At 40.6% G+C, this 22,314-nt stretch overlaps 3 protein-coding genes across 3 annotated transcripts in view; all 3 read right to left on the bottom strand.

Moving 5' to 3' along the window:
- LOC131691285 (uncharacterized) overlaps positions 1-797 on the bottom strand; it is a 41,126-nt gene extending 40,329 nt beyond the window's left edge. The window contains exon 1 of the mRNA XM_058977569.1: positions 587-797. Within this exon, the coding sequence (XP_058833552.1) occupies positions 587-641 (55 nt within the window). The 5' untranslated portion in view covers positions 642-797. The remainder of the gene's footprint in view (positions 1-586) is intronic.
- A 6,821-nt stretch (positions 798-7,618) lies between these two features.
- LOC131692398 (venom serine protease-like) lies at positions 7,619-8,645 on the bottom strand (the record flags this gene model as incomplete). The annotated part of the gene is made up of 2 exons (XM_058979416.1): positions 7,619-8,360; positions 8,420-8,645. Coding segments are annotated over 2 exons (861 nt in total), but the record flags the coding sequence as incomplete, so codon positions are not given.
- Positions 8,646-9,101: 456 nt separating this feature from the next.
- LOC131691247 (venom serine protease-like) lies at positions 9,102-10,589 on the bottom strand. Its single transcript, XM_058977488.1, has 4 exons — positions 10,571-10,589; positions 10,286-10,503; positions 9,904-10,225; positions 9,102-9,844 (listed from the first exon to the last, which is right to left on the bottom strand). The coding sequence occupies exons 1-4, from the start codon at positions 10,587-10,589 to the stop codon at positions 9,210-9,212; spliced, it is 1,194 nt and encodes a 397-aa protein (XP_058833471.1). The 3' UTR covers positions 9,102-9,209.
- Between the last annotated feature and the right edge of the window lie 11,725 nt (positions 10,590-22,314).

Genomic DNA, 22,314 nt, shown 5'->3' with positions numbered 1-22,314 from the left:
TTACATATTCGCAATAAACAAAACTTGGTAGAGGAAGGGGAGAGACGAATGCTGTCGGCATACTCATAAACAACTACCATCGTTTCAGTTTCACACCCCCTTCCTGTTCTGCTTCAGTGCTTTGGCAAGGTCATGTGGTTATGCAGAATATCCGGGACTGCACTTGACACGCATTCCCCAAAAGGATTATTTGTCTTTAACACGCCCAATCCATGCAACTGTTCTAATTGTAGAAGTTATTTAAAACCTCCTTCGCTAAACGTATATTTACAAACAACACTACTACATCAACTTTTTGTTTGTAAATAATAAAGACAACCAAAAAAAATCGATCCTCTAGCTTGGTTCACACTCTCTCTCTCTCATAGACCAAAGCTTTCTCGTTAAACAACTTAAGTAGAGCACACGTCATCAAAAATACATTGATACACTTAACTACGATTTTAATATAAAAATAGAACTACGCAAAAAACACATTTATAAAAATAGGTTTTTCATTTGGCTTTTGATCATCAACAGACTTCACGTCGTTGTACTTCTATAGAATCAAATCGTTTGCCACTTGATAGGATCCGTGGAAAATCACCTTTTTCGCGAACATCCAACTTCCATCCGGCGGAGCACTTCCTGGCCTCCGTCATCTTTGCGAATTTTTATATTCGATGCACTGATTATTTATTCCCAACAAATAATAAATAACCACAGTTGCAGTATAATCAACAGTAATTATTCAATTTTTGCATCCAAAAATGATCCTCGATCCGGTTGCCACGAAAAACCTATCGAAACTGACATCCGAGAGGAAATTTCTTCGGTCGAATCCTAGAAAAGCGGAAAAGTGCGAGAATCAATTTTCACTTGCGACGGTCAGTGAGCGAGCCCCTTCCTATGGTGTGGGTTTGCCAGCAATCGCGATCTCTGTGTATTTTTTTACGCAACCGGCATCGGTTGCAAGGAAAATGATCGTGATCTTCCGCGAACACACTGAAAATACATCCATCAAAAGCGAGCGGCCTACCCACTGCGCCGGTTGCAGAAACTTGTTCGCATGTGGACTGTGCGCAGCCGGCCGCTTTTCGCGTCGGCGCTGCTGGCGCGAATTCAACCTACTGCTGCTTACCATAAACACAGCGGACGCGTTCTTTCTCCTTCTCAGCTGATGTCGGTGAAAAACTTATACCGCAAAAGATCGACCGATAGAGAGAAAATGGAAAATGAGAAAAAAGAAATAGATGTAATGCTCTACTCGGCCTCAGCGGTGTTTGGCACTTGTTTACCTCCGATGTTTGATAGCAAAAACACATGTTGATTTCAAGGTTGCACGATGACGAAACGTTATTTTACGAAGCAGAGTGAGAGTTAACCAAAAATTCGAGATCATGTTGCTCGTAGTGACCATTTGAATTGACGCCCAATTCCTAACTGGTAGCGATAAAAGGGAACGATATATAGTTTTTGGAACAGCATACAATTCCACAGCTATTTGAATATTAAAGATTCCTTGAATCAACGAATGAATATAAAAATACTAAAATAAATGTACAAGTACGACAGCAATGTAACAACTCAAAATACCAGGGACTGATATCTACTCGCAGATTGATTCACCGGTCAAACCCAGCCTTGATGCCGTGTGGTATCCGGAAACTGACGCAAGAATGGATCTCCTGTTTTTCTGCAACCGCGTCGCAAGAGGCGACACAAACATACTCTTCTTCTTTTCATTGCTTTTATCTTCGTTATTTATTTTTAAGCATATTGTTTATCTGTCGTTTTTGGGACGAACCTTCTGTACTTATTTTTGGCTTATTTCCTTTTTTAGATTAGGGTAAATGATGTTAAATGGGAATGTTATCTTTAGTTCCATTCAAGAAAAGCACATTCCCTCATTATCAATATTCTTCAGTCAGTAAAATTGTTATTCTGGTTCTAATCACATTTTAAATTAAATTTTAACCCACAAGCTATCAAAATTGTTAATTTTACCTGTCATCTGATACGTTTTACTAAAATACTTTTCTAGTTTTATGCCGAGATCGAGATATGTGTCGACGATACTGTAGAAAAAATTGTCCCACTCAAGATCATTTACCCTATTTTTGTTTTCTTAACTCTAACAACATTGGATTGGCTGAAGATTAATAAGTAGAAGAAGTAATAAAAAGTTCAGTGTCCTAGGACTAAAGCCGACTTTTGAGATAGTGAAAATATTTGGATCGGAAAAGTTGAAGTTACTGGGAATTCAACAACAAGCCTTTTGTCTTGTACTAGTAAGAGTCGAGTTTAGGCTGGGTCACTGCAAATCATTCGAGTCTATCAGTCTGTGTATTGACAAAAGAAAAACACTCCTTTACCCATAGAAAAAAACGTCCAAAACGAAATCACGTGAGATCACCATCAAAAGGCGTCTTCACTTGATTGACAGTTATAATATTAGAAGGAATTCAATCTTTTTTCAAAACCAGTATTTGCATACATAACAACTCGTTTAGTGTTCTTGTCGCTATTTGGGCGGGAGGGTTATGGCGATTCAGAGAGTGTTAGTATATTAATTCAATTTCCATAGAATAATGCCACATTTGAACAATATTTTCTCAAAATTTCATGGCAAAATACTGAAAATTGAGCGAGTGACAGTAAATCTCCGAAGGCGCCTTTTCGAAAACTTGTTTTGCGATAACTTTTACAGTTCCTTTTCGAAAACTTGTTTTGCGATAACTTTTACAGTTCTTCTTCACAATATTCCTCAGGTAATCACGTCATCTTATTTTTTCTCGATTTTCAAACTTCTCCAATTTGAAGTCAAAAACCAGATTTGCGTTTCAAAAAAATAGTGGACAATGATGCAAAGAAGAACTACGTGAAATTCCAAAGTGATTGGTCTCGGAGATTTTCAATTGCAGTGCACACCGCATTTTTTCGAGGTGCCTCCTGAAGATTCACTGTCACTCGCCCAATTTCCAACATTTTGCAATGAAAATTTGGGTAAATATTGTTCCAATGTTGCATTGTTGCGTGGAAATTGACCGAATAGACTAATATTTTCTGTAACGCCGAAAAAAGTGTAGGATACATTTTTTCGCCGAAAGTACTATAAAATAAAACTAAAATTAAAATCTAAATATGTTGTGTATAATAATCAATTCAAATGCCTTTCTCTCAGTGGTAATCTTTTTTGCAGGCAATTCCAGTCATTTTTACGCTCAAAGGCTTTTGAATGCATTTCTACCTGTTTCACATACTGGGTGCGAGTATTAACATTTCTTAATCTCTACAAGTGCACGGCCAGAACGTTCATCTCACTGACTCATGAAATCTGGATCGAGGAGGCAGGTCGTGCTATCTACCTTTCTTATGCCTATTACGGACGATTTCTTCACCCTCGCTTAACGCTTAAGCCAGGTTTAAACGTACCTGTGAACCGGGTTTAAAAGATAAGCGAGGGTGCAGAAATCTTTGCTTAGTTTCATAAAAGTCGTTTTTTCACATTGTTAAAATTTTTGACTTCTCAAATACAAGGTGAATCTCAAAGGTATTTATTAAAATGTTTTAAAAAGCTCTCGAATTTGGCTGGCGAAAGAGGTTATGCAGAACTAAAAAGAAACAAAATCAAAGAAAAATTAAATTCCAAGCTCAAAAACACAAATAGCAATAATTTGCACCTGCAGGAACGTGAGATTTTAAATCATAATAATTATTTTACTAATTGGTCGTTGTTAAGTCAGACCGGACTAAGTCGCAAAACATAAAAAAATGAGATAATAATAGCACTGAATTTCGTCAGCTACATTCGACTTTTGCCAACAATTTCATTGTTTTAATGTTTCCGATTTTCTATTGTTCTAAGCTTTGATAAGACTTCATATTTTTGATATTGCCATGTTTTTGATCGATCTCTCAACGTTTTTCACTTCAACCAAGATTTTTTTATTCTTTTCGTGTTTTAACTCTCTGCTCTCTCAAATTTTATTTTGCTAAAAGATGCTATTGTAGATTGCTTTTGTTATTAGAAAACTGAAAAAAACTACCACTTCACGAAAGTTACGGATTTTCATTAGATTCCCAAAACTTTACGTGTTGAGAGCAGCGATGCCAACCTTCCAGTTTAAACTTGATTCTTCCAGTTTATTTTACAACCTCCACTCAAACAGACAATCGGAAAATTCTTCCATTTTTTTTTGAAATTTGTGCCAGTTTTATCCAGTTTTTCTTTTTTAAATATTCATTTATTTAGTTTTTTTCTCGCAAATTGTAACTTGATTCATAGAATTTTCAAGCAAGCGATGGGATGATGCCGAGTGCCCCAGAATAAGTTTCTAATCCACCGTGACCTGAACTCTTTTTTTACCACTTGTTAATAAAACGGTTCGGGAATGTATATTTTGATTCGATTTCAAACGAATTTTACTCAAACAAAAAAGTGGCAGTACACTGTGTCAAATATTTTGATGAACATTTCTTAAATTCTCAGCCAGTTGCTATAGTGGTATCGTAAGGTTTAAGCGCATCCTCAAGTTTAGCAAATGGTCTTAAATTTAGGATTTTGTGGATGTGTAGATTGAAACCTTCAAAACAGTAAAATTCGACTGTAACTATTACAATTACAATAAAATTCGGATGTTTTAATATTTTTTTAATTTAGACAACAATATCAAAAAAACTGACTCAAATTTTCAGTAATTGGTATGGAACACACGTGTTTACTTAAAATTACGTTCATTGAATCGTTGACTTAAACATTACAAGAGTAAAGTAGGGTTTTTCCGAGCATTCTGGTTTTTCCAGTTTTTTTCAAGAAGCGTTTCAGTTTTTTTGGAAAAAATGTTGGCAACGCTAGTTGAGAGTACTTTCCAGTGAGTTCACAACAAAATTTCACAGCGACAGTGAACTACTATCAGCTAGCAAACTAACTACGCTGGGGGCCCATATGGTGGACCTCCGAGCCCAGATTTTCTCTCTACGACCCTGGTATGGTGCAATGCGAAAGGAACAGTCATCCTGTGGGGAAGGTTCGGATGACAACCTGAAAAAATATCTCCGTGATACTTTATCATTTTCATGATCTTCCAATTTAAATCTGGGTAATCGGGAAAGGAAGAGAATGTTAGTGTAACAATCGTTATTAGGGACCATTCATAAATTACGTAACGGTTTTTTTGGGGGGGGGGGCATGTTGTGACACGAGGGGAGGAGGAGTAAGGTAGATCGTTACTCAACATGTTTTCACCGAAGAAAAAAAATTCAGAAAATTTGTTACACATTAGAGGAGTGGGATGGATAAATTTGTGACAAGTTGTTACATGGGGGGAGGGAGGAGTCAATTTTGGAAAATTTTTGCGTTACGAAATTTATCAATATGGAGACCGAAGATATACACAAATCCAGATTCATCTTGACAAGTCTTACAATCTATGCTATTATCAGAAGTATTATCATGTACGTATTCCTTGTTTTGAGGTGAGTTTATTTTTTTCCTTTTTTTCAATGTTTTTAGGAACGTTTCCGATGGAAAATAGACAGACACTTCAAAACAAGGAATATATGTAAATTCTATCAACGGCTGGTTCTGCCGCTAGCATCTGCCGATGGGCTTTGAGGGCAGGCTTCAACATGAATTCCTATAGTTTTATCCACCATCCAAAGTCTGGCGGTGTCAAAGCTTACTAATAGGAAGCAAAACTGCGAAAATAATATCTCAAGTCTGAACGCGATCCATTGTGCTTTAGAAGGGGCGGTGACGATTCGTTTAACCCTCGCGCCGTTGTATTTAGTGCTACACCTTCAGAATCTCTAGCGAAATCTTCTTTCAGCACCAGCGACTGCTCATTCGGGAAGCGAGTGCCGGAGGGTTAAAAGAGGCATTCGAGGTAGAATAGGTCCATTGGTATTGGAACTGTGGCGGGGATCACGATACTGTTGGGAATCTTTGATGACATATTCACAGTTCCTCGATGGCGGAGTGGTTAACGCACCCAACTAGAAACTAGGAGATCGCAGGATCGATCCCTGCTTAAAGACATATTTTCTCAGTGTGCCCAATAAAAGGTGAATTGTCACCGTTTGGGTTCATTCTTTCTATTATCATGTCGTCGCTGTTGTGCTATCTTATGACAAACGCCATTTTGGGCAAACAGAGTTAGATATGCCACATTACTTGTCTGAAAAATCTCTACAAAGTGGCGTTTTCAGAATTTTGAAATTCTTCTTGGTTACTAAGATATAGCGAGAAACATGCTAAGAAATTATGAGTTTTTTGCTTCAAATCACTGTATCTTGAGATTCGTTCAAGTTATATTGAAGTTTTAGATATTTTTATATGTAAAAATATGTGAGGAACTCAATGGCATAAAATTTTTCGAAAGAAAAATACACGAGTTGCAAGAAAAACACAGTTTAAGTTTTAAATTGAAAATACAGCATATTTGGCAACACTGTAACCAAAAGTTACAATTTTTTAAAGATTCCCTGATTCATTTCCTTTAAAATGCATCTAACCGATTGTTTATAGGTCAAAATAAACCAAAGATATGAATAAAAATTAAAAATTGATGATTTTTTTCTATGGGAAATTCTTCATGCACGATTATGGCACGTCATACAAATTTTGTCATCAATACACGTCTATGACACGTGTGAGCGTGACTTTTGTTTACATTCATAGTAAAAACTCGCAGAATAGTCAACCGATCTTCGTAATATTTGATAGATTAATACAGAATAGATAGAAGCATCTATTGTCTTCTTTGGATTGTTTATACCATTTATAAGTTTCAAAATATTCAATCTCAAACTTTATAAACCGTTTTTCTCGAAATTTGCTAAATGGCGCTTGTCATAAGATAGCACAACAGCGACGATGTGTTGGTTGCTCTGGGCAGCCAGTTGCCGAGAACTTATTGCAGAGTTATCGTTTATTGAGTTAATTCGGAATTCTCAGTTTGTAAAAACTTCAACTCCGGACAGTCTTCTGTACTCAATTAAATCAAACTGCACGTGAACGATTTTATTATTCCTTGTTTCTTTATACAGATGAAACGCGACATTTCATGAACAATACAACCCAACGAAAATTTAAGATTACATACGACGAAAATGAGCAATTTTGAAAATAATGAAATGAAAACTGCTGCTTATTTTGCAAAAAAATAAAATCGAAAACAATATAAATCAAAGTGATCTATTTTCACAGATAGCACTGTTGACGAATCATCATATAAAAATAAAACATAGTAAGCATTGGTGACGTGGTAACCGATTTCTGCCCTCTGTTTGTCTTGTAGACAGATTTTGGCAAAAACTGCTGTGATTCAGCAATGGCTCCCAGGTCACGTTATTTAGCGCGTTTTTAACGTCTATCGATATCATGGAGATATCGGTTTCCTTTGCTTAAGCGCCGTTTTGGCTCTTCTGATCATGAAATGTTGGAAAAAAGTGTCTTTTCACCACATCTCCTCCCTCATAAAAGCGTTACGTAATTTATAAATGGACCGCTATTGCCATCAAAATGCATAATCTGACAGCAGCGAGGCTTCGAACCAGACTCAATTTCGGAAACAATCAATAGTGTTAATGTAAATTCGAACCGTTTAATTCGAATAGGAAACTTCATTTTGGCAGCGATTGGATATTTATTCTCATCTCTTTATATGCTACGTTGTTCTGAATCGTTGTTCTGAATAATCACTAAGTGTGTAGCCTCAAATGTTAAACGAATTACAAAGCTTCTCACTTCTCGCAATACCTTATTCCCGGGGTGTTCGATTTAATCCACGCCAAATATGATGTAATTCTGGTGTTTACACCAGGAGTGCTACTAGCACACGCAATTCCATAACTGATCACTCCAATGTGATACACGATCCCATTGCTCGGGTGCGTGTATAGAATCGGCCCTCCGGAATCATACTGACAGGCATCGCGATCTTTTGCAAACGTACAAATTTGACTGGTTTTGATCCCCGAGCTAGGCATCCGCTGACGACACGTTTCATAACTGATAACATTCAGGCTGACCTTCCGTAGTACAGTCGAAACGGGACCACCGAAATCCAGCGTTCCCCAACCGGTTGCTTCCACTACCATATTGTTGAAGGTAGCGGTAGGCCAATTCCACGGTAAACATGCCGGACCGACTCCGTTGTTGAACTGAATCTCTTCTCGGGTGCGCACCAGGGCGATATCATTCACGAAAGATTGTTTCCGGTAACCGGAATGGATTGTGAACGTGGTGATGACCATGAGCGCGGCAAACGGGCTGTCCGTTCCTGTGGATAGATCGTGATCTCCAACAAGTAGAGTAGTGTCTGAAATTTTTTTACCCACGAGACAGTGTGCAGCGGTAACGGCGTGACGATTCGAAACTATTCGTATGAAAAGTATTAAAACCTCTGAAAACAATTATACATTTAGCTGCTAATACTTATAGTGGCGCCACAGAAGACATTCTTTGCGGATGTGCTAACCAGGCCAGCCATCATTGGAAACTCATTGGCCTTTGTTGGAACGCCATTCACGATTTTTGTCATTCGTCGTCGTCCGCAGTCACATGGTGGTTGCCTTGCCATAACCTGACACCGAAATCGACCACCGGTAGAGTAAACCGGTGCTCTCAACGCTAAAGTCAACTGATTTGCAACGGACTGTAGAAGGAATCAAAGTGATCTATTTTCACAGATAGCACTGTTGACGAATCATCATATAAAAATAAAACATAGTAAGCATTGGTGACGTGGTAACCGATTTCTGCCCTCTGTTTGTCTTGTAGACAGATTTTGGCAAAAACTGCTGTGATTCAGCAATGGCTCCCAGGTCACGTTATTTAGCGCGTTTTTAACGTCTATCGATATCATGGAGATATCGGTTTCCTTTGCTTAAGCGCCGTTTTGGCTCTTCTGATCATGAAATGTTGGAAAAAAGTGTCTTTTCACCACATCTCCTCCCTCATAAAAGCGTTACGTAATTTATAAATGGACCGCTATTGCCATCAAAATGCATAATCTGACAGCAGCGAGGCTTCGAACCAGACTCAATTTCGGAAACAATCAATAGTGTTAATGTAAATTCGAACCGTTTAATTCGAATAGGAAACTTCATTTTGGCAGCGATTGGATATTTATTCTCATCTCTTTATATGCTACGTTGTTCTGAATCGTTGTTCTGAATAATCACTAAGTGTGTAGCCTCAAATGTTAAACGAATTACAAAGCTTCTCACTTCTCGCAATACCTTATTCCCGGGGTGTTCGATTTAATCCACGCCAAATATGATGTAATTCTGGTGTTTACACCAGGAGTGCTACTAGCACACGCAATTCCATAACTGATCACTCCAATGTGATACACGATCCCATTGCTCGGGTGCGTGTATAGAATCGGCCCTCCGGAATCATACTGACAGGCATCGCGATCTTTTGCAAACGTACAAATTTGACTGGTTTTGATCCCCGAGCTAGGCATCCGCTGACGACACGTTTCATAACTGATAACATTCAGGCTGACCTTCCGTAGTACAGTCGAAACGGGACCACCGAAATCCAGCGTTCCCCAACCGGTTGCTTCCACTACCATATTGTTGAAGGTAGCGGTAGGCCAATTCCACGGTAAACATGCCGGACCGACTCCGTTGTTGAACTGAATCTCTTCTCGGGTGCGCACCAGGGCGATATCATTCACGAAAGATTGTTTCCGGTAACCGGAATGGATTGTGAACGTGGTGATGACCATGAGCGCGGCAAACGGGCTGTCCGTTCCTGTGGATAGATCGTGATCTCCAACAAGTAGAGTAGTGTCTGAAATTTTTTTACCCACGAGACAGTGTGCAGCGGTAACGGCGTGACGATTCGAAACTATTCGTATGAAAAGTATTAAAACCTCTGAAAACAATTATACATTTAGCTGCTAATACTTATAGTGGCGCCACAGAAGACATTCTTTGCGGATGTGCTAACCAGGCCAGCCATCATTGGAAACTCATTGGCCTTTGTTGGAACGCCATTCACGATTTTTGTCATTCGTCGTCGTCCGCAGTCACATGGTGGTTGCCTTGCCATAACCTGACACCGAAATCGACCACCGGTAGAGTAAACCGGTGCTCTCAACGCTAAAGTCAACTGATTTGCAACGGACTGTAGAAGGAAGGTGGTCTGACCGCAGTATCTGGATGCTCCGGTTAGAAGTACGTTTCCTTTGAGTGATACTTTAATTCGATCCGCGGCACAGTTGGAACTCTGGAAGTGAATCGTATTTATCCTTGTTTAGCTTATGATAGTCGAGATTTTCATACTTACAGCAGGCAAAACTACGTCGTAACAGTTCAAGTATAGATAGTATCCAACGGGTGCCGACAAACGCCAGCGGCAGTTGGTATTGGGTTTATAGTAGTTTCCATATCCAGGCGATTGAACGAAGAAGGTTTCATCCGCCCGTAGAGCCTTAGCGGTATCACATCCTGCGAATTGGCCCTTTGTGCGATGAATGGAACTTAAAAGCAATGCGGAAAATAAAACTAAAATTCAGAGACATGAGATGGTTCAAACTTCAAGGAATAGACGGAAGAGCGTTATCAAACCAACCAAATTGATAAGCGGACATTTCGCAACAGAACCTACCTGAAATGCTGCCATTGAGTTAGAGATAACCATACATGATTGTTCAGGTGTTTTCTTCATTTTCTGCATCATTCGTCGTATCATAAACATTTATGAACTCGATAAAAAGATGCCATTGTACCGGCTTCTGGCGAAGGTGTAGGAGTTTATCGAAAGAGGATGTATTGTTTTGTTTTACATTTACGAGTTTTTGTGTTTTTTTCGATATCTACGAAAAAACAAGGATGAAAACACAACACAACGAATCGATTGTTTGATAATTTATACCTTTCTTATACTAGAGATGTATAGAACTCAATCGAGTTCTCCTATACCAAGCGATCCACGAATTAAAAATCTCAGCATTGATCTAAACCAAGCCGATTTTAAATAGAATATTACGTATGGTTTGATCATGTAATGCATAGTAAGATGCATCAAATTAAGCATTTCAAAAGGACCAATAGATTTGTATAGATGTGAACAAACTTTTGTTTAGCTATTTCCTCTTAATTTGCTGTAATTTTAGTGCAAAAAATCATGGGAAACCCAAACGAATGAGAAGCCTTTAATACCCCCATGCTCATCATCTAAATTTAGCAAAAACATCATCACAATCGTCCGGTAGCTCCCACATAAAACTATACGTTGGGTTATTTAGATCATATCATGATATTAGTGTAAAGTGACCAGATGTGCCGGATTAGGAGAGACAGTCCCGGATTTCAAGGAGCTACCCTAATAAAAAAATATTATACACGAATTTTAACGCATATAGTGCAACGATTCCACATATTGTTTTGATGCTACCCTGAACAGGTCGTTAGTTTTATTAGGGTATCCCGCATGGTAAAACGTCCCGAAAAGCGTCCCGCATTTAACTAAACTCGCGCTAAATCGTATTCATAGTTTACAGCACCCTCTCAGATTTTAATGACACTTTCTGTACATGAAGACTTTGTCACAAAAAGCCACTTTGCATACTTTTTGCCTTTCTCATATAAAGAAAGGCTATGCAATCACCGTAAAAATCGACTTTTTAACCGAGGCCCGGAGGGCCGAGTATCATACACCATTCGATTCAGTTCGTCGAGATCGGCAAATGTCTGTGTGTGTGTATGTATGTGTGTGTGTCATTTAAACTCACACAATTTTCTCAGAGATGGCTGAACCGATTTTCGCAAACTTAGTTTCATCTGAAAGGTATAACGCTCCCATAAGCTGCTATTGAATTTTTAGTTGATCCGACTTCCGGTTCCGGAGTTACGGGTTGAAGAGTGCGGTCACACAGCAAATTCCCATATAAACTGGTACCACCATAATGTTCAAATGATGTAAAACATATTACAATTGATGTAACATTACTCTAGTTTGCGGGTCTGGATCACTAATGATCAATCAAAGCAGCTTTGACCACATTGGCCACCTATGACAGGTCATGACGCCCCCGGGGAACTCGCCAAGTTCCTAAGCTAATATCACACCCATTCCCCAACGAATTCTCTACCGATTTTTACGAACTTAATTTCAAATGAAAGATACAGTAATGCCATTGACTGCTGCTGAATTTCATTCGGTTCTGACTCTTGCTTCCGGAGTTACAGGGGTGTTAGTAAGGATACACTGGAATTTCCCATATAAATCGGTACAATCGTAATACCTCAGAGGCTAAAAACTATTGAAATGGTCACCAAATTACTTCTAATCGTAGATCTAGATCACTGATTGCCAATCAAACATTCTTTGAATATATTGTCCACTATCGACGATTCCGGAAGTCCGGAATTCCGGGCATATTCCACAATTAAAGTCACATCGGTTCTTCGGTGATGACCGAACCGATTTTCTCAAACCAAGTCTCAAATGGAAGGCAAAATATGCAGTTGAGTATTGCGTAGCCGCCCCTTCCCCCCCCCCCTCCCCACCTTGCCCTTACACCTCCCTCCTTCATCACTCCCCTCTTCTTGGATCACCCTCACGCCCAGATTTCCTTCATTCACCCCGTATACCGAAATAAGATGAAGGATTTCTGACGCATCCTCCACACCCACTCTACTAAACCCCCATTCCCTACACGTTCAAACGCATTCCACCAACCTTTGCAAATTATAATAACATGAAGATAACATTGAACTCATGCTTATTAAGCTAATTAAATATTATTCTTTTGCCTTTCTTATATAGAAAGGTTATGCAATTGCTCCAAAAACCGACTTTCTAACCGAGGCCCGGAGGGCCGAGTCTCATATAACATTCGACTCAGTTCGCCGAGATCGCAAAATATCTGTGTGTATGTATGTGTGTATGTATGTATGTGTGTATTTGTAAGTGTGTATGTATGTGTGTGTATGTGCGGATTTGTTAACAAAATGTCCACATCGGTTACTCGGAGATGGCTGAACCGATTTTTACAAACTAAGATTCAAATGAAAGGTATAATATTCCCATAGGTTGCTATTGAATTTCATTTTCAACCGACATCTTGTTCCGAATTACGAGTTGAAGAGTATGGTTACAAAACAAAATTTGTTGATTTTTCCAAATCGGTTTCTCGGAATTTTCTGAACCAATTTTGACAAACTTAATTTTAAATGAAAGGTCCATCAGCTGCTGTTGAATTTTGTGTGGATCCGAGTTCTGGTTCCTGAATTACAGGGTGATACGTACGATCACGCAGCAAATCCCGATTCTAACGAATTCTGCGATGAATGTAAAAAGGTGATTTTTTTTCCAAAATGTAAACACAACTGTTGAATTTGTAGATCTAGGTCCCCAACAATCATTCAAAGTCTCTTTGGCCACACTGGCCACCATCGACGGATCCGGAAGCATCCAAAGTCAGAATAACGGTTATATTGGTTTCTCGAAAATGGCTAGATTTGCTCAACTTAGTCTCAAATGAAAGGTGTTGCGTCCCCAGAAACTGATATTAAATTCCATCTCCATCCGACTTCCAGCACCGGAGTTACGGGTTGTGGAGGTCGATCACATAGAAAACTCCGATTCAAACCGATACCGCGATGAATGCAAAAAGGTGCTCTTATATATACTTACCAAGTGTAATAAGAATGAAAGACATTTCCATAAAGTTATATTGTACGAACCAGCTATTAAATCATAGTTTGGAGAAATGAGAAAGGCACAATTGCACCTCTAGGTGGATTAAAACAGGTTTTTTCCGAGAATGATCTAACCTGTTTATTGAAAAAGGTCAAACTTTTTACCAATTTCTTTTAAATGGCTATAGTCTCAAAATAACAAATCCTACAAAAAATGTTAGTGGAGTGATTTTCACAAAATTAGTCAAATTTTTTAATAAAAATATCGCAAAAAATCTTCATCGACCCTTACACTGGAAAAAATCGATTTTAAAGATTGAAAGTTTATCTACAAAAAAACCATCTTTGATTTGGATGAAATTTTGTTCCAAGATAGGTAATTATGTTCCCTACCTACCATCAAAAATTTAAGGAAAAAAAGTTATTTGAAAAAAAACTATCCCTTGCCCAAACTAATTTTTTTCAGTGCATTTTTATCGAACCAATGAGTTTATGTTATCAAATAAATATTCCATTATTACTTCTTTTTTTCTTGTTTAGTTCTGAGGAACGATCAGGGAAAGAAAAAACCACCACAACATTATTTACTGAATTTGACATAATTATTTATTTATTTTTATGTATAACATTTGTCTTAAAACTATCTTCATGCATGCTATTTTGTATTATTTCTATACAAGGAACATATTTTTGGTTCATCTTCTGAATTAGAATACCTTTTTGCCTCTACTTTTCCATCAGGAATAGGCACAAGACTATGGAATTCCTGAGTGCCAGATATTGTTTTGGCGTTATTATACAGTTCTTCGAGCTCTTCCGACATTTTGTTGTACTGTTCAGTGGATATGTAGCAGAAATTTAATTTTGTCATATTTTTATCAGTTTGTTCAACTACCCAGTTATATAACTCTCGGAGAGTTGTTATGGTATTTCCAAAGTCGCGAGCAAGACTGGCTCTTTTTGCCCTTCACTTGAGAGTGCACCAATAGCATCACAGGGTCCTTCCATTCCATTTCATGGAATGTTCCAAAAAACATGCCATTCTGTGCTTAATTCATACTTTGACTGGAATCTACACAAGCTTGCGAAGTTTAGATTTCATAAAAGTTTGTCAAATGTTTCATAAAATTTATCATTTGGCCTGTGTTAAGCCAACGGGGACCAAGTGCCATTTAGAGATACATACTGAACTGCAGTTTTTCAGTCTTCCAGTCTTCCTGTCTTCCAGTCTTCCAGTCTTCCAGTCTTCCAGTCTTTCAGTTTTCCAGTCCTCCAGTCTTCCAGTCTTCCAGTCTTCCAGTCTTCCAGTCTTCCAGTCTTCCAGTCTTCCAGTCTTCCAGTCTTCCAGTCTTCCAGTCTTCCAGTCTTCCAGTCTTCCAGTCTTCCAGTCTTCCAGTCTTCCAGTCTTCCAGTCTTCCAGTCTTCCAGTCTTCCAGTCTTCCAGTCTTCCAGTCTTCCAGTCTTCCAGTCTTCCAGTCTTCCAGTCTTCCAGTCTTCCAGTCTTCCAGTCTTCCAGTCTTCCAGTCTTCCAGTCTTCCAGTCTTCCAGTCTTCCAGTCTTCCAGTCTTCCAGTCTTCCAGTCTTCCAGTCTTCCAGTCTTCCAGTCTTCCAGTCTTCCAGTCTTCCAGTCTTCCAGTCTTTCCAGTCTTCCAGTCTTCCAGTCTTCCAGTCTTCCAGTCTTCCAGTCTTCCAGTCTTCCAGTCTTCCAGTCTTCCAGTCTTCCAGTCTTCCAGTCTTCCAGTCTTCCAGTCTTCCAGTCTTCCAGTCTTCCAGTCTTCCAGTCTTCCAGTCTTCCAGTCTTCCAGTCTTCCAGTCTTCCAGTCTTCCAGTCTTCCAGTCTTCCAGTCTTCCAGTCTTCCAGTCTTCCAGTCTTCCAGTCTTCCAGTCTTCCAGTCTTCCAGTCTTCCAGTCTTCCAGTCTTCCAGTCTTCCAGTCTTCCAGTCTTCCAGTCTTCCAGTCTTCCAGTCTTCCAGTCTTCCAGTCTTCCAGTCTTCCAGTCTTCCAGTCTTCCAGTCTTCCAGTCTTCCAGTCTTCCAGTCTTCCAGTCTTCCAGTCTTCCAGTCTTCCAGTCTTCCAGTCTTCCAGTCTTCCAGTCTTCCAGTCTTCCAGTCTTCCAGTCTTCCAGTCTTCCAGTCTTCCAGTCTTCCAGTCTTCCAGTCTTCCAGTCTTCCAGTCTTCCAGTCTTCCAGTCTTCCAGTCTTCCAGTCTTCCAGTCTTCCAGTCTTCCAGTCTTCCAGTCTTCCAGTCTTCCAGTCTTCCAGTCTTCCAGTCTTCCAGTCTTCCAGTCTTCCAGTCTTCCAGTCTTCCAGTCTTCCAGTCTTCCAGTCTTCCAGTCTTCCAGTCTTCCAGTCTTCCAGTCTTCCAGTCTTCCAGTCTTCCAGTCTTCCAGTCTTCCAGTCTTCCAGTCTTCCAGTCTTCCAGTCTTCCAGTCTTCCAGTCTTCCAGTCTTCCAGTCTTCCAGTCTTCCAGTCTTCCAGTCTTCCAGTCTTCCAGTCTTCCAGTCTTCCAGTCTTCCAGTCTTCCAGTCTTCCAGTCTTCCAGTCTTCCAGTCTTCCAGTCTTCCAGTCTTCCAGTCTTCCAGTCTTCCAGTCTTCCAGTCTTCCAGTCTTCCAGTCTTCCAGTCTTCCAGTCTTCCAGTCTTCCAGTCTTCCAGTCTTCCAGTCTTCCAGTCTTCCAGTCTTCCAGTCTTCCAGTCTTCCAGTCTTCCAGTCTTCCAGTCTTCCAGTCTTCCAGTCTTCCAGTCTTCCAGTCTTCCAGTCTTCCAGTCTTCCAGTCTTCCAGTCTTCCAGTCTTCCAGTCTTCCAGTCTTCCAGTCTTCCAGTCTTCCAGTCTTCCAGTCTTCCAGTCTTCCAGTCTTCCAGTCTTCCAGTCTTCCAGTCTTCCAGTCTTCCAGTCTTCCAGTCTTCCAGTCTTCCAGTCTTCCAGTCTTCCAGTCTTCCAGTCTTCCAGTCTTCCAGTCTTCCAGTCTTCCAGTCTTCCAGTCTTCCAGTCTTCCAGTCTTCCAGTCTTCCAGTCTTCCAGTCTTCCAGTTTTCCAGTCTTCCAGTCTTCCAGTCTTCCAGTCTTCCAGTCTTCCAGTTTTCCAGTCTTCCAGTCTTCCAGTCTTCCAGTCTTCCAGTCTTCCAGTCTTCCAGTCTTCCAGTCTTCCAGTCTTCCAGTCTTCCAGTCTTCCAGTCTTCCAGTCTTCCAGTCTTCCAGTCTTCCAGTCTTCCAGTCTTCCAGTCTTCCAGTCTTCCAGTCTTCCAGTCTTCCAGTCTTCCAGTCTTCCAGTCTTCCAGTCTTCCAGTCTTCCAGTCTTCCAGTCTTCCAGTCTTCCAGTCTTCCAGTCTTCCAGTCTTCCAGTCTTCCAGTCTTCCAGTCTTCCAGTCTTCCAGTCTTCCAGTCTTCCAGTCTTCCAGTCTTCCAGTCTTCCAGTCTTCCAGTCTTCCAGTCTTCCAGTCTTCCAGTCTTCCAGTCTTCCAGTCTTCCAGTCTTCCAGTCTTCCAGTCTTCCAGTCTTCCAGTCTTCCAGTCTTCCAGTCTTCCAGTCTTCCAGTCTTCCAGTCTTCCAGTCTTCCAGTCTTCCAGTCTTCCAGTCTTCCAGTCTTCCAGTCTTCCAGTCTTCCAGTCTTCCAGTCTTCCAGTCTTCCAGTCTTCCAGTCTTCCAGTCTTCCAGTCTTCCAGTCTTCCAGTCTTCCAGTCTTCCAGTCTTCCAGTCTTCCAGTCTTCCAGTCTTCCAGTCTTCCAGTCTTCCAGTCTTCCAGTCTTCCAGTCTTCCAGTCTTCCAGTCTTCCAGTCTTCCAGTCTTCCAGTCTTCCAGTCTTCCAGTCTTCCAGTCTTCCAGTCTTCCAGCCTTCCAGTCTTCCAGCCTTCCAGTCTTCCAGCCTTCCAGTCTTCCAGCCTTCCAGCCTTCCAGCCTTCCAGTCTTCCAGTCTTCCAGTCTTCCAGTCTTCCAGTCTTCCAGTCTTCCAGTCTTCCAGTCTTCCAGTCTTCCAGTCTTCCAGTCTTCCAGTCTTCCAGTCTTCCAGTCTTCCAGTCTTCCAGTCTTCCAGTCTTCCAGTCTTCCAGTCTTCCAGTCTTCCAGTCTTCCAGTCTTCCAGTCTTCCAGTCTTCCAGTCTTCCAGTCTTCCAGTCTTCCAGTCTTCCAGTCTTCCAGTCTTCCAGTCTTCCAGTCTTCCAGTCTTCCAGTCTTCCAGTCTTCCAGTCTTCCAGTCTTCCAGTCTTCCAGTCTTCCAGTCTTCCAGTCTTCCAGTCTTCCAGTCTTCCAGTCTTCCAGTCTTCCAGTCTTCGAGTCTTCCAGTCTTCCAGTCTTCCAGTCTTCCAGTCTTCGAGTCTTCGAGTTTTTGAGTCTTCCAGTCTTCCAGTCTTCCAGTCTTCCAGTCTTCCAGTTTTCCAGTTTTCCAGTCCTCCAGCCTTCCAGTCTTCGAGTCTTCGAGTCTTCCAGTCTTCCAGTCTTCCAGTCTTCCAGTCTTCCAGTTTTCCAGTCCTCCAGCCTTCCAGTCTTCCAGTCTTCCAGTCTTCCAGTCTTCGAGTCTTCGAGTCTTCCAGTCTTCCAGTCTTCCAGTCTTCCAGTCTTCCAGTCTTCCAGTCTTCCAGTCTTCCAGTCTTCCAGTCTTCCAGTCTTCCAGTCTTCCAGTCTTTCAATCTTCCAGTCTTCCAGTCTTCCAGTCTTCCAGTCTTCCAGTCTTCCAGTCTTCCAGTCTTCCAGTCTTCCAGTCTTCCAGTCTTCCAGTCTTCCAGTCTTCCAGTCTTCCAGTCTTCCAGTCTTCCAGTCTTCCAGTCTTCCAGTCTTCCAGTCTTCCAGTCTTCCAGTCTTCCAGTCTTCCAGTCTTCCAGTCTTCCAGTCTTCCAGTCTTCCAGTCTACCAGTCTTCCAGTCTTCCAGTCTTCCAGTCTTCCAGTCTTCCAGTCTTCCAGTCTTCCAGTCTTCCAGTCTTCCAGTCTTCCAGTCTTCCAGTCTTCCAGTCTTCCAATCTTCCAGTCTTCCAGTCTTCCAGTCTTCCAGTCTTCCAGTCTTCCAGTCTTCCAGTCTTCCAGTCTTCCAGTCTTCCAGTCTTCCAGTCTTCCAGTCCTCCAGTCTTCCAGTCTTCCAGTCTTCCAGTCTTCCAGTCTTCCAGTCTTCCAGTCTTCCAGTCTTCCAGTCTTCCAGTCTTCCAGTCTTCCAGTCTTCCAGTCTTCCAGTCTTCCAGTCTTCCAGTCTTCCAGTCTTCCAGTCTTCCAGTCTTCCAGTCTTCCAGTCTTCCAGTCTTCCAGTCTTCCAGTCTTCCAGTCTTCCAGTCTTCCAGTCTTCCAGTCTTCCAGTCTTCCAGTTTTCCAGTTTTCCAGTCCTCCAGCCTTCCAGTCTTCGAGTCTTCCAGTCTTCCAGTCTTCCAGTCTTCCAGTCTTCCAGTCTTCCAGTTTTCCAGTCCTCCAGCCTTCCAGTCTTCCAGTCTTCCAGTCTTCGAGTCTTCGAGTCTTCCAGTCTTCCAGTCTTCCAGTCTTCCAGTCTTCCAGTCTTCCAGTCTTCCAGTCTTCCAGTCTTCCAGTCTTCCAGTCTTCCAGTCTACCAGTCTTCCAGTCTTCCAGTCTTCCAGTCTTCCAGTCTTCCAGTCTTCCAGTCTTCCAGTCTTCCAGTCTTCCAGTCTTCCAGTCTTCCAGTCTTCCAGTCTTCCAGTCTTCCAGTCTTCCAGTCTTCCAGTCTTCCAGTCTTCCAGTCTTCCAGTCTTCCAGTCTTCCAGTCTTCCAGTCTTCCAGTCTTCCAGTCTTCCAGTCTTCCAGTCTTCCAGTCTTCCAGTCTTCCAGTCTTGCAGTCTTCCAGTCCTCCAGCCTTCCAGTCTTCCAGTCTTCCGGTCTGCCAGTCTTCCAGTCTGCCAATCTTCCATTTTCCAGTCTTCCAGTCTTACAATCTTCCAATCTTCCAATCTTCCAATCTTCCAATCTTCCAGTCTTCCAATCGTCCATTCTTTCAGTCTTCCAGTCTTCTTAATATACTTCACTTTCCAGTCCCTTGCTAGTTAAATACCGTTATAACAGCAGTCCTGATATAATGGATAACTTTTTTTCGCTTAGTCTAAGGAACTCCAAGCTTTTTTGTCGTTGGGTAAGATAAATTTCTTAGATTGTCATAGTTCAATTATGGCACACCAATTATTTCCAGGTTGACCCAGGTTCAATCTCAATAATTTTGTAAATAGTTTCAATGTTTGACGTCGCATGCAATCAATCTTCATTTGTAATCACGAGGTTATTTATAGGACCAACTTTCAGAACTGTTAGATGTCCTGTAAAATCTCTAGATTATAATTGTTTATGATAATAGGTCGATTATCAATACGTTATTTCCATCTCTAGCTGTATCACCTGATGTAGCAGAAGGATTAATTATGATTAGTTCGTCAACAACCAATGACCACCATAAAGGCGATAGAACTCTGCTTTTAGGGCATCTCTCATTTGTTTTCATAGTCAGTGTTGTGTTTCCAAGTATGGTAGTTATTTCATGGTTTTTAAGCATTAAGTTGATCCAATTTATGGTGCAAATTGCAAGTTACAAGTGAACTTTCTTTTGCCTTAATAGAATTCTCTAGTCTTTCAATAAACATGTGTGATGCATCTATTGTCGATTTGTTCCATTGATATGCGAATTGAAATTCGTTCAGGGAAGAGTATTTCAAGTACTCTGCTTTAATGTGTAAGTCACTCGTTTTCTCCATTATTTTCACTGGACTGCAACTGCACTGACGGTATACCTATGTAGACCCAATAATTCGACAATTATTATTCTCGTGAAGTAAGCAACACTTTATTACAAAAATGGAATTTCGAATTTTCCTACCTGCACAGTCAAAATCCACCAGTGACATACCAGGTATACCTCGATTTAACATACCCTCGAGCCACAAAATAAATTTCGACCAATCCGGGAGAACACAATCGAATGAAAATGGAACTTGTTCTTACGGAAGTTTCACATATACAGCTACATAATACGAGACAAGTCGAACTCATAATGTTCAAAACCTTGGCCGGGGCATAAAGATTCATAGCGAAGAACAAGATGTAACACGATGTCGAATATGAAAACGTCAAAACCAAGATCTTCGTGGAAATTGGCCTTGATCTAACGGAAATTCGCCTACATGATTTGCCACCTCGTACTAGCACGGATTAAATTAACCCTCTGGTGCCCAACCCCGCCTTTTGGCGGGTTACGGGAATACGCTATAGAATATTCAAAACAGGATTGTGTGTTGTCATCACAATGAAAACCTTTTCATAACATTCCCATTCATCATACAAATACATTGTTTGCATTTTGAAATCACTATGTTGAATACATTCAACGTTGAAAGTTGAAAATTTCAGGAATACGAGAAATAAAACTATTTTGTGCATGGCAGTGTAATTTAGTTAACAAATGTTTATGCTTGTTAAATTTTTTTGGAGAAAATAATATAATATTTGAAGTTGCTAGGTTGTAGTACTTCTCTGTAGCAGTGAAATTATATTGTGAACGATGCGAAAATAAAAATTATTAGCAATAAAATTTTGACACGTAAAATGGTCATATTGGATATTTTCGAGAGTTAAATGAAAAATCCGTAGCTTTCGTGAGCTAACAATATATTTTTCGGCTTTCTCATTACAAAAACCATCTACAATAGCTTTTTTAAGCAAAACAAAAATTTGGGCAGCAGAGGGTTAAAAATAGTAGTCGTCGTCGTGTCGAAGTATAGAATCCATCTCTAACGACACTTGCAAAAACATTTTCCCTGGCATTCCTAACGGTGTTCGGGTGGTACGAATGCGACTGAACCAACATATATCGTCTTACTTGACTTTGAAGGGCAGATCATCTCAAGGTGTTAACTACATACAACGAACGCTACGCACATACCCTGGGCCGATGCCCACGTACCAGTTCTGTAACCAGACGGCACACTACGGTAAGCCATGCGCTAAAACAACAACAAAAATTTATCTACTACAACCAACACCACGAAACAGCCGACCAAAACATTAATGCCGGACAAACAGTATTCTACGGTATTTCCAAGCCTAGAGTTAGCATAACTAGAGAATAAATAAACAAGAAAGAAGACGGCTATACCAGAGTTACTCGAAATCACAGAAAGCACCAAACATATAACAGTGAAAATCAAAGCTCTAGCGACGACGACATGGAGACAAACACAAGCGAGGGAAAAGGCAGACGGAATGATCAGCAAGGGACAGAGGTAAACCTGACTATTGCTCACCACTAAGAAAGAAAATTATTTATTAAATTACAAGAAGTGCGCCAGTATTTTCAAATTTATAATAATTTATTCTATTATGACATCAGTGCCGCGCACTACTCGTTTTCATATCCATCAGGCCATAGTTCGAGTATGTTTTAACATCTGCTATGATATGGAGTTTAGAATGGTAAGCCGAATTGCTCTAGACATCTTTTAAAACCCTGTTAACCCGTTTAATGGAAATCATGTTTGAAACTTCACCAATCTGTTTCAACTACGTTGGATACCTACTTAAAACAAATGTTTTTGATGGCATCAAAAAAGCTCCATCTTCCCGTTAGGTGGATTGAATCGGTTTGTACAGCCTAGTGGCACGTGCATCTTGGAATAATTTGCTCTAAAAAATTTCCATTGGGATTTTGAGTAACAAATTGATCGAAATAAGAAAACAAAAAAATATATCACTCTGTTGAAA

The sequence above is a fragment of the Topomyia yanbarensis genome, chromosome 3 (assembly GCF_030247195.1).
Source record: "Topomyia yanbarensis strain Yona2022 chromosome 3, ASM3024719v1, whole genome shotgun sequence".
Taxonomy (NCBI): domain Eukaryota; kingdom Metazoa; phylum Arthropoda; class Insecta; order Diptera; family Culicidae; genus Topomyia; species Topomyia yanbarensis.
Note: the sequence above shows the minus strand (reverse complement) of the source record. Positions and strands in the feature narration are given on the sequence as shown.

Bases quoted from the DNA above. Each gene is read 5' to 3' on its own strand.
- LOC131691247 (XM_058977488.1), bottom strand. The intron at 10,226-10,285 runs GTAAGTATGAAA...ATTCACTTCCAG, and splicing joins ACGACGTAGTTTTGCCTGCT to AGTTCCAACTGTGCCGCGGA. The intron at 9,845-9,903 runs GTATTAGCAGCT...TCATACGAATAG, and splicing joins CTTCTGTGGCGCCACTATAA to TTTCGAATCGTCACGCCGTT.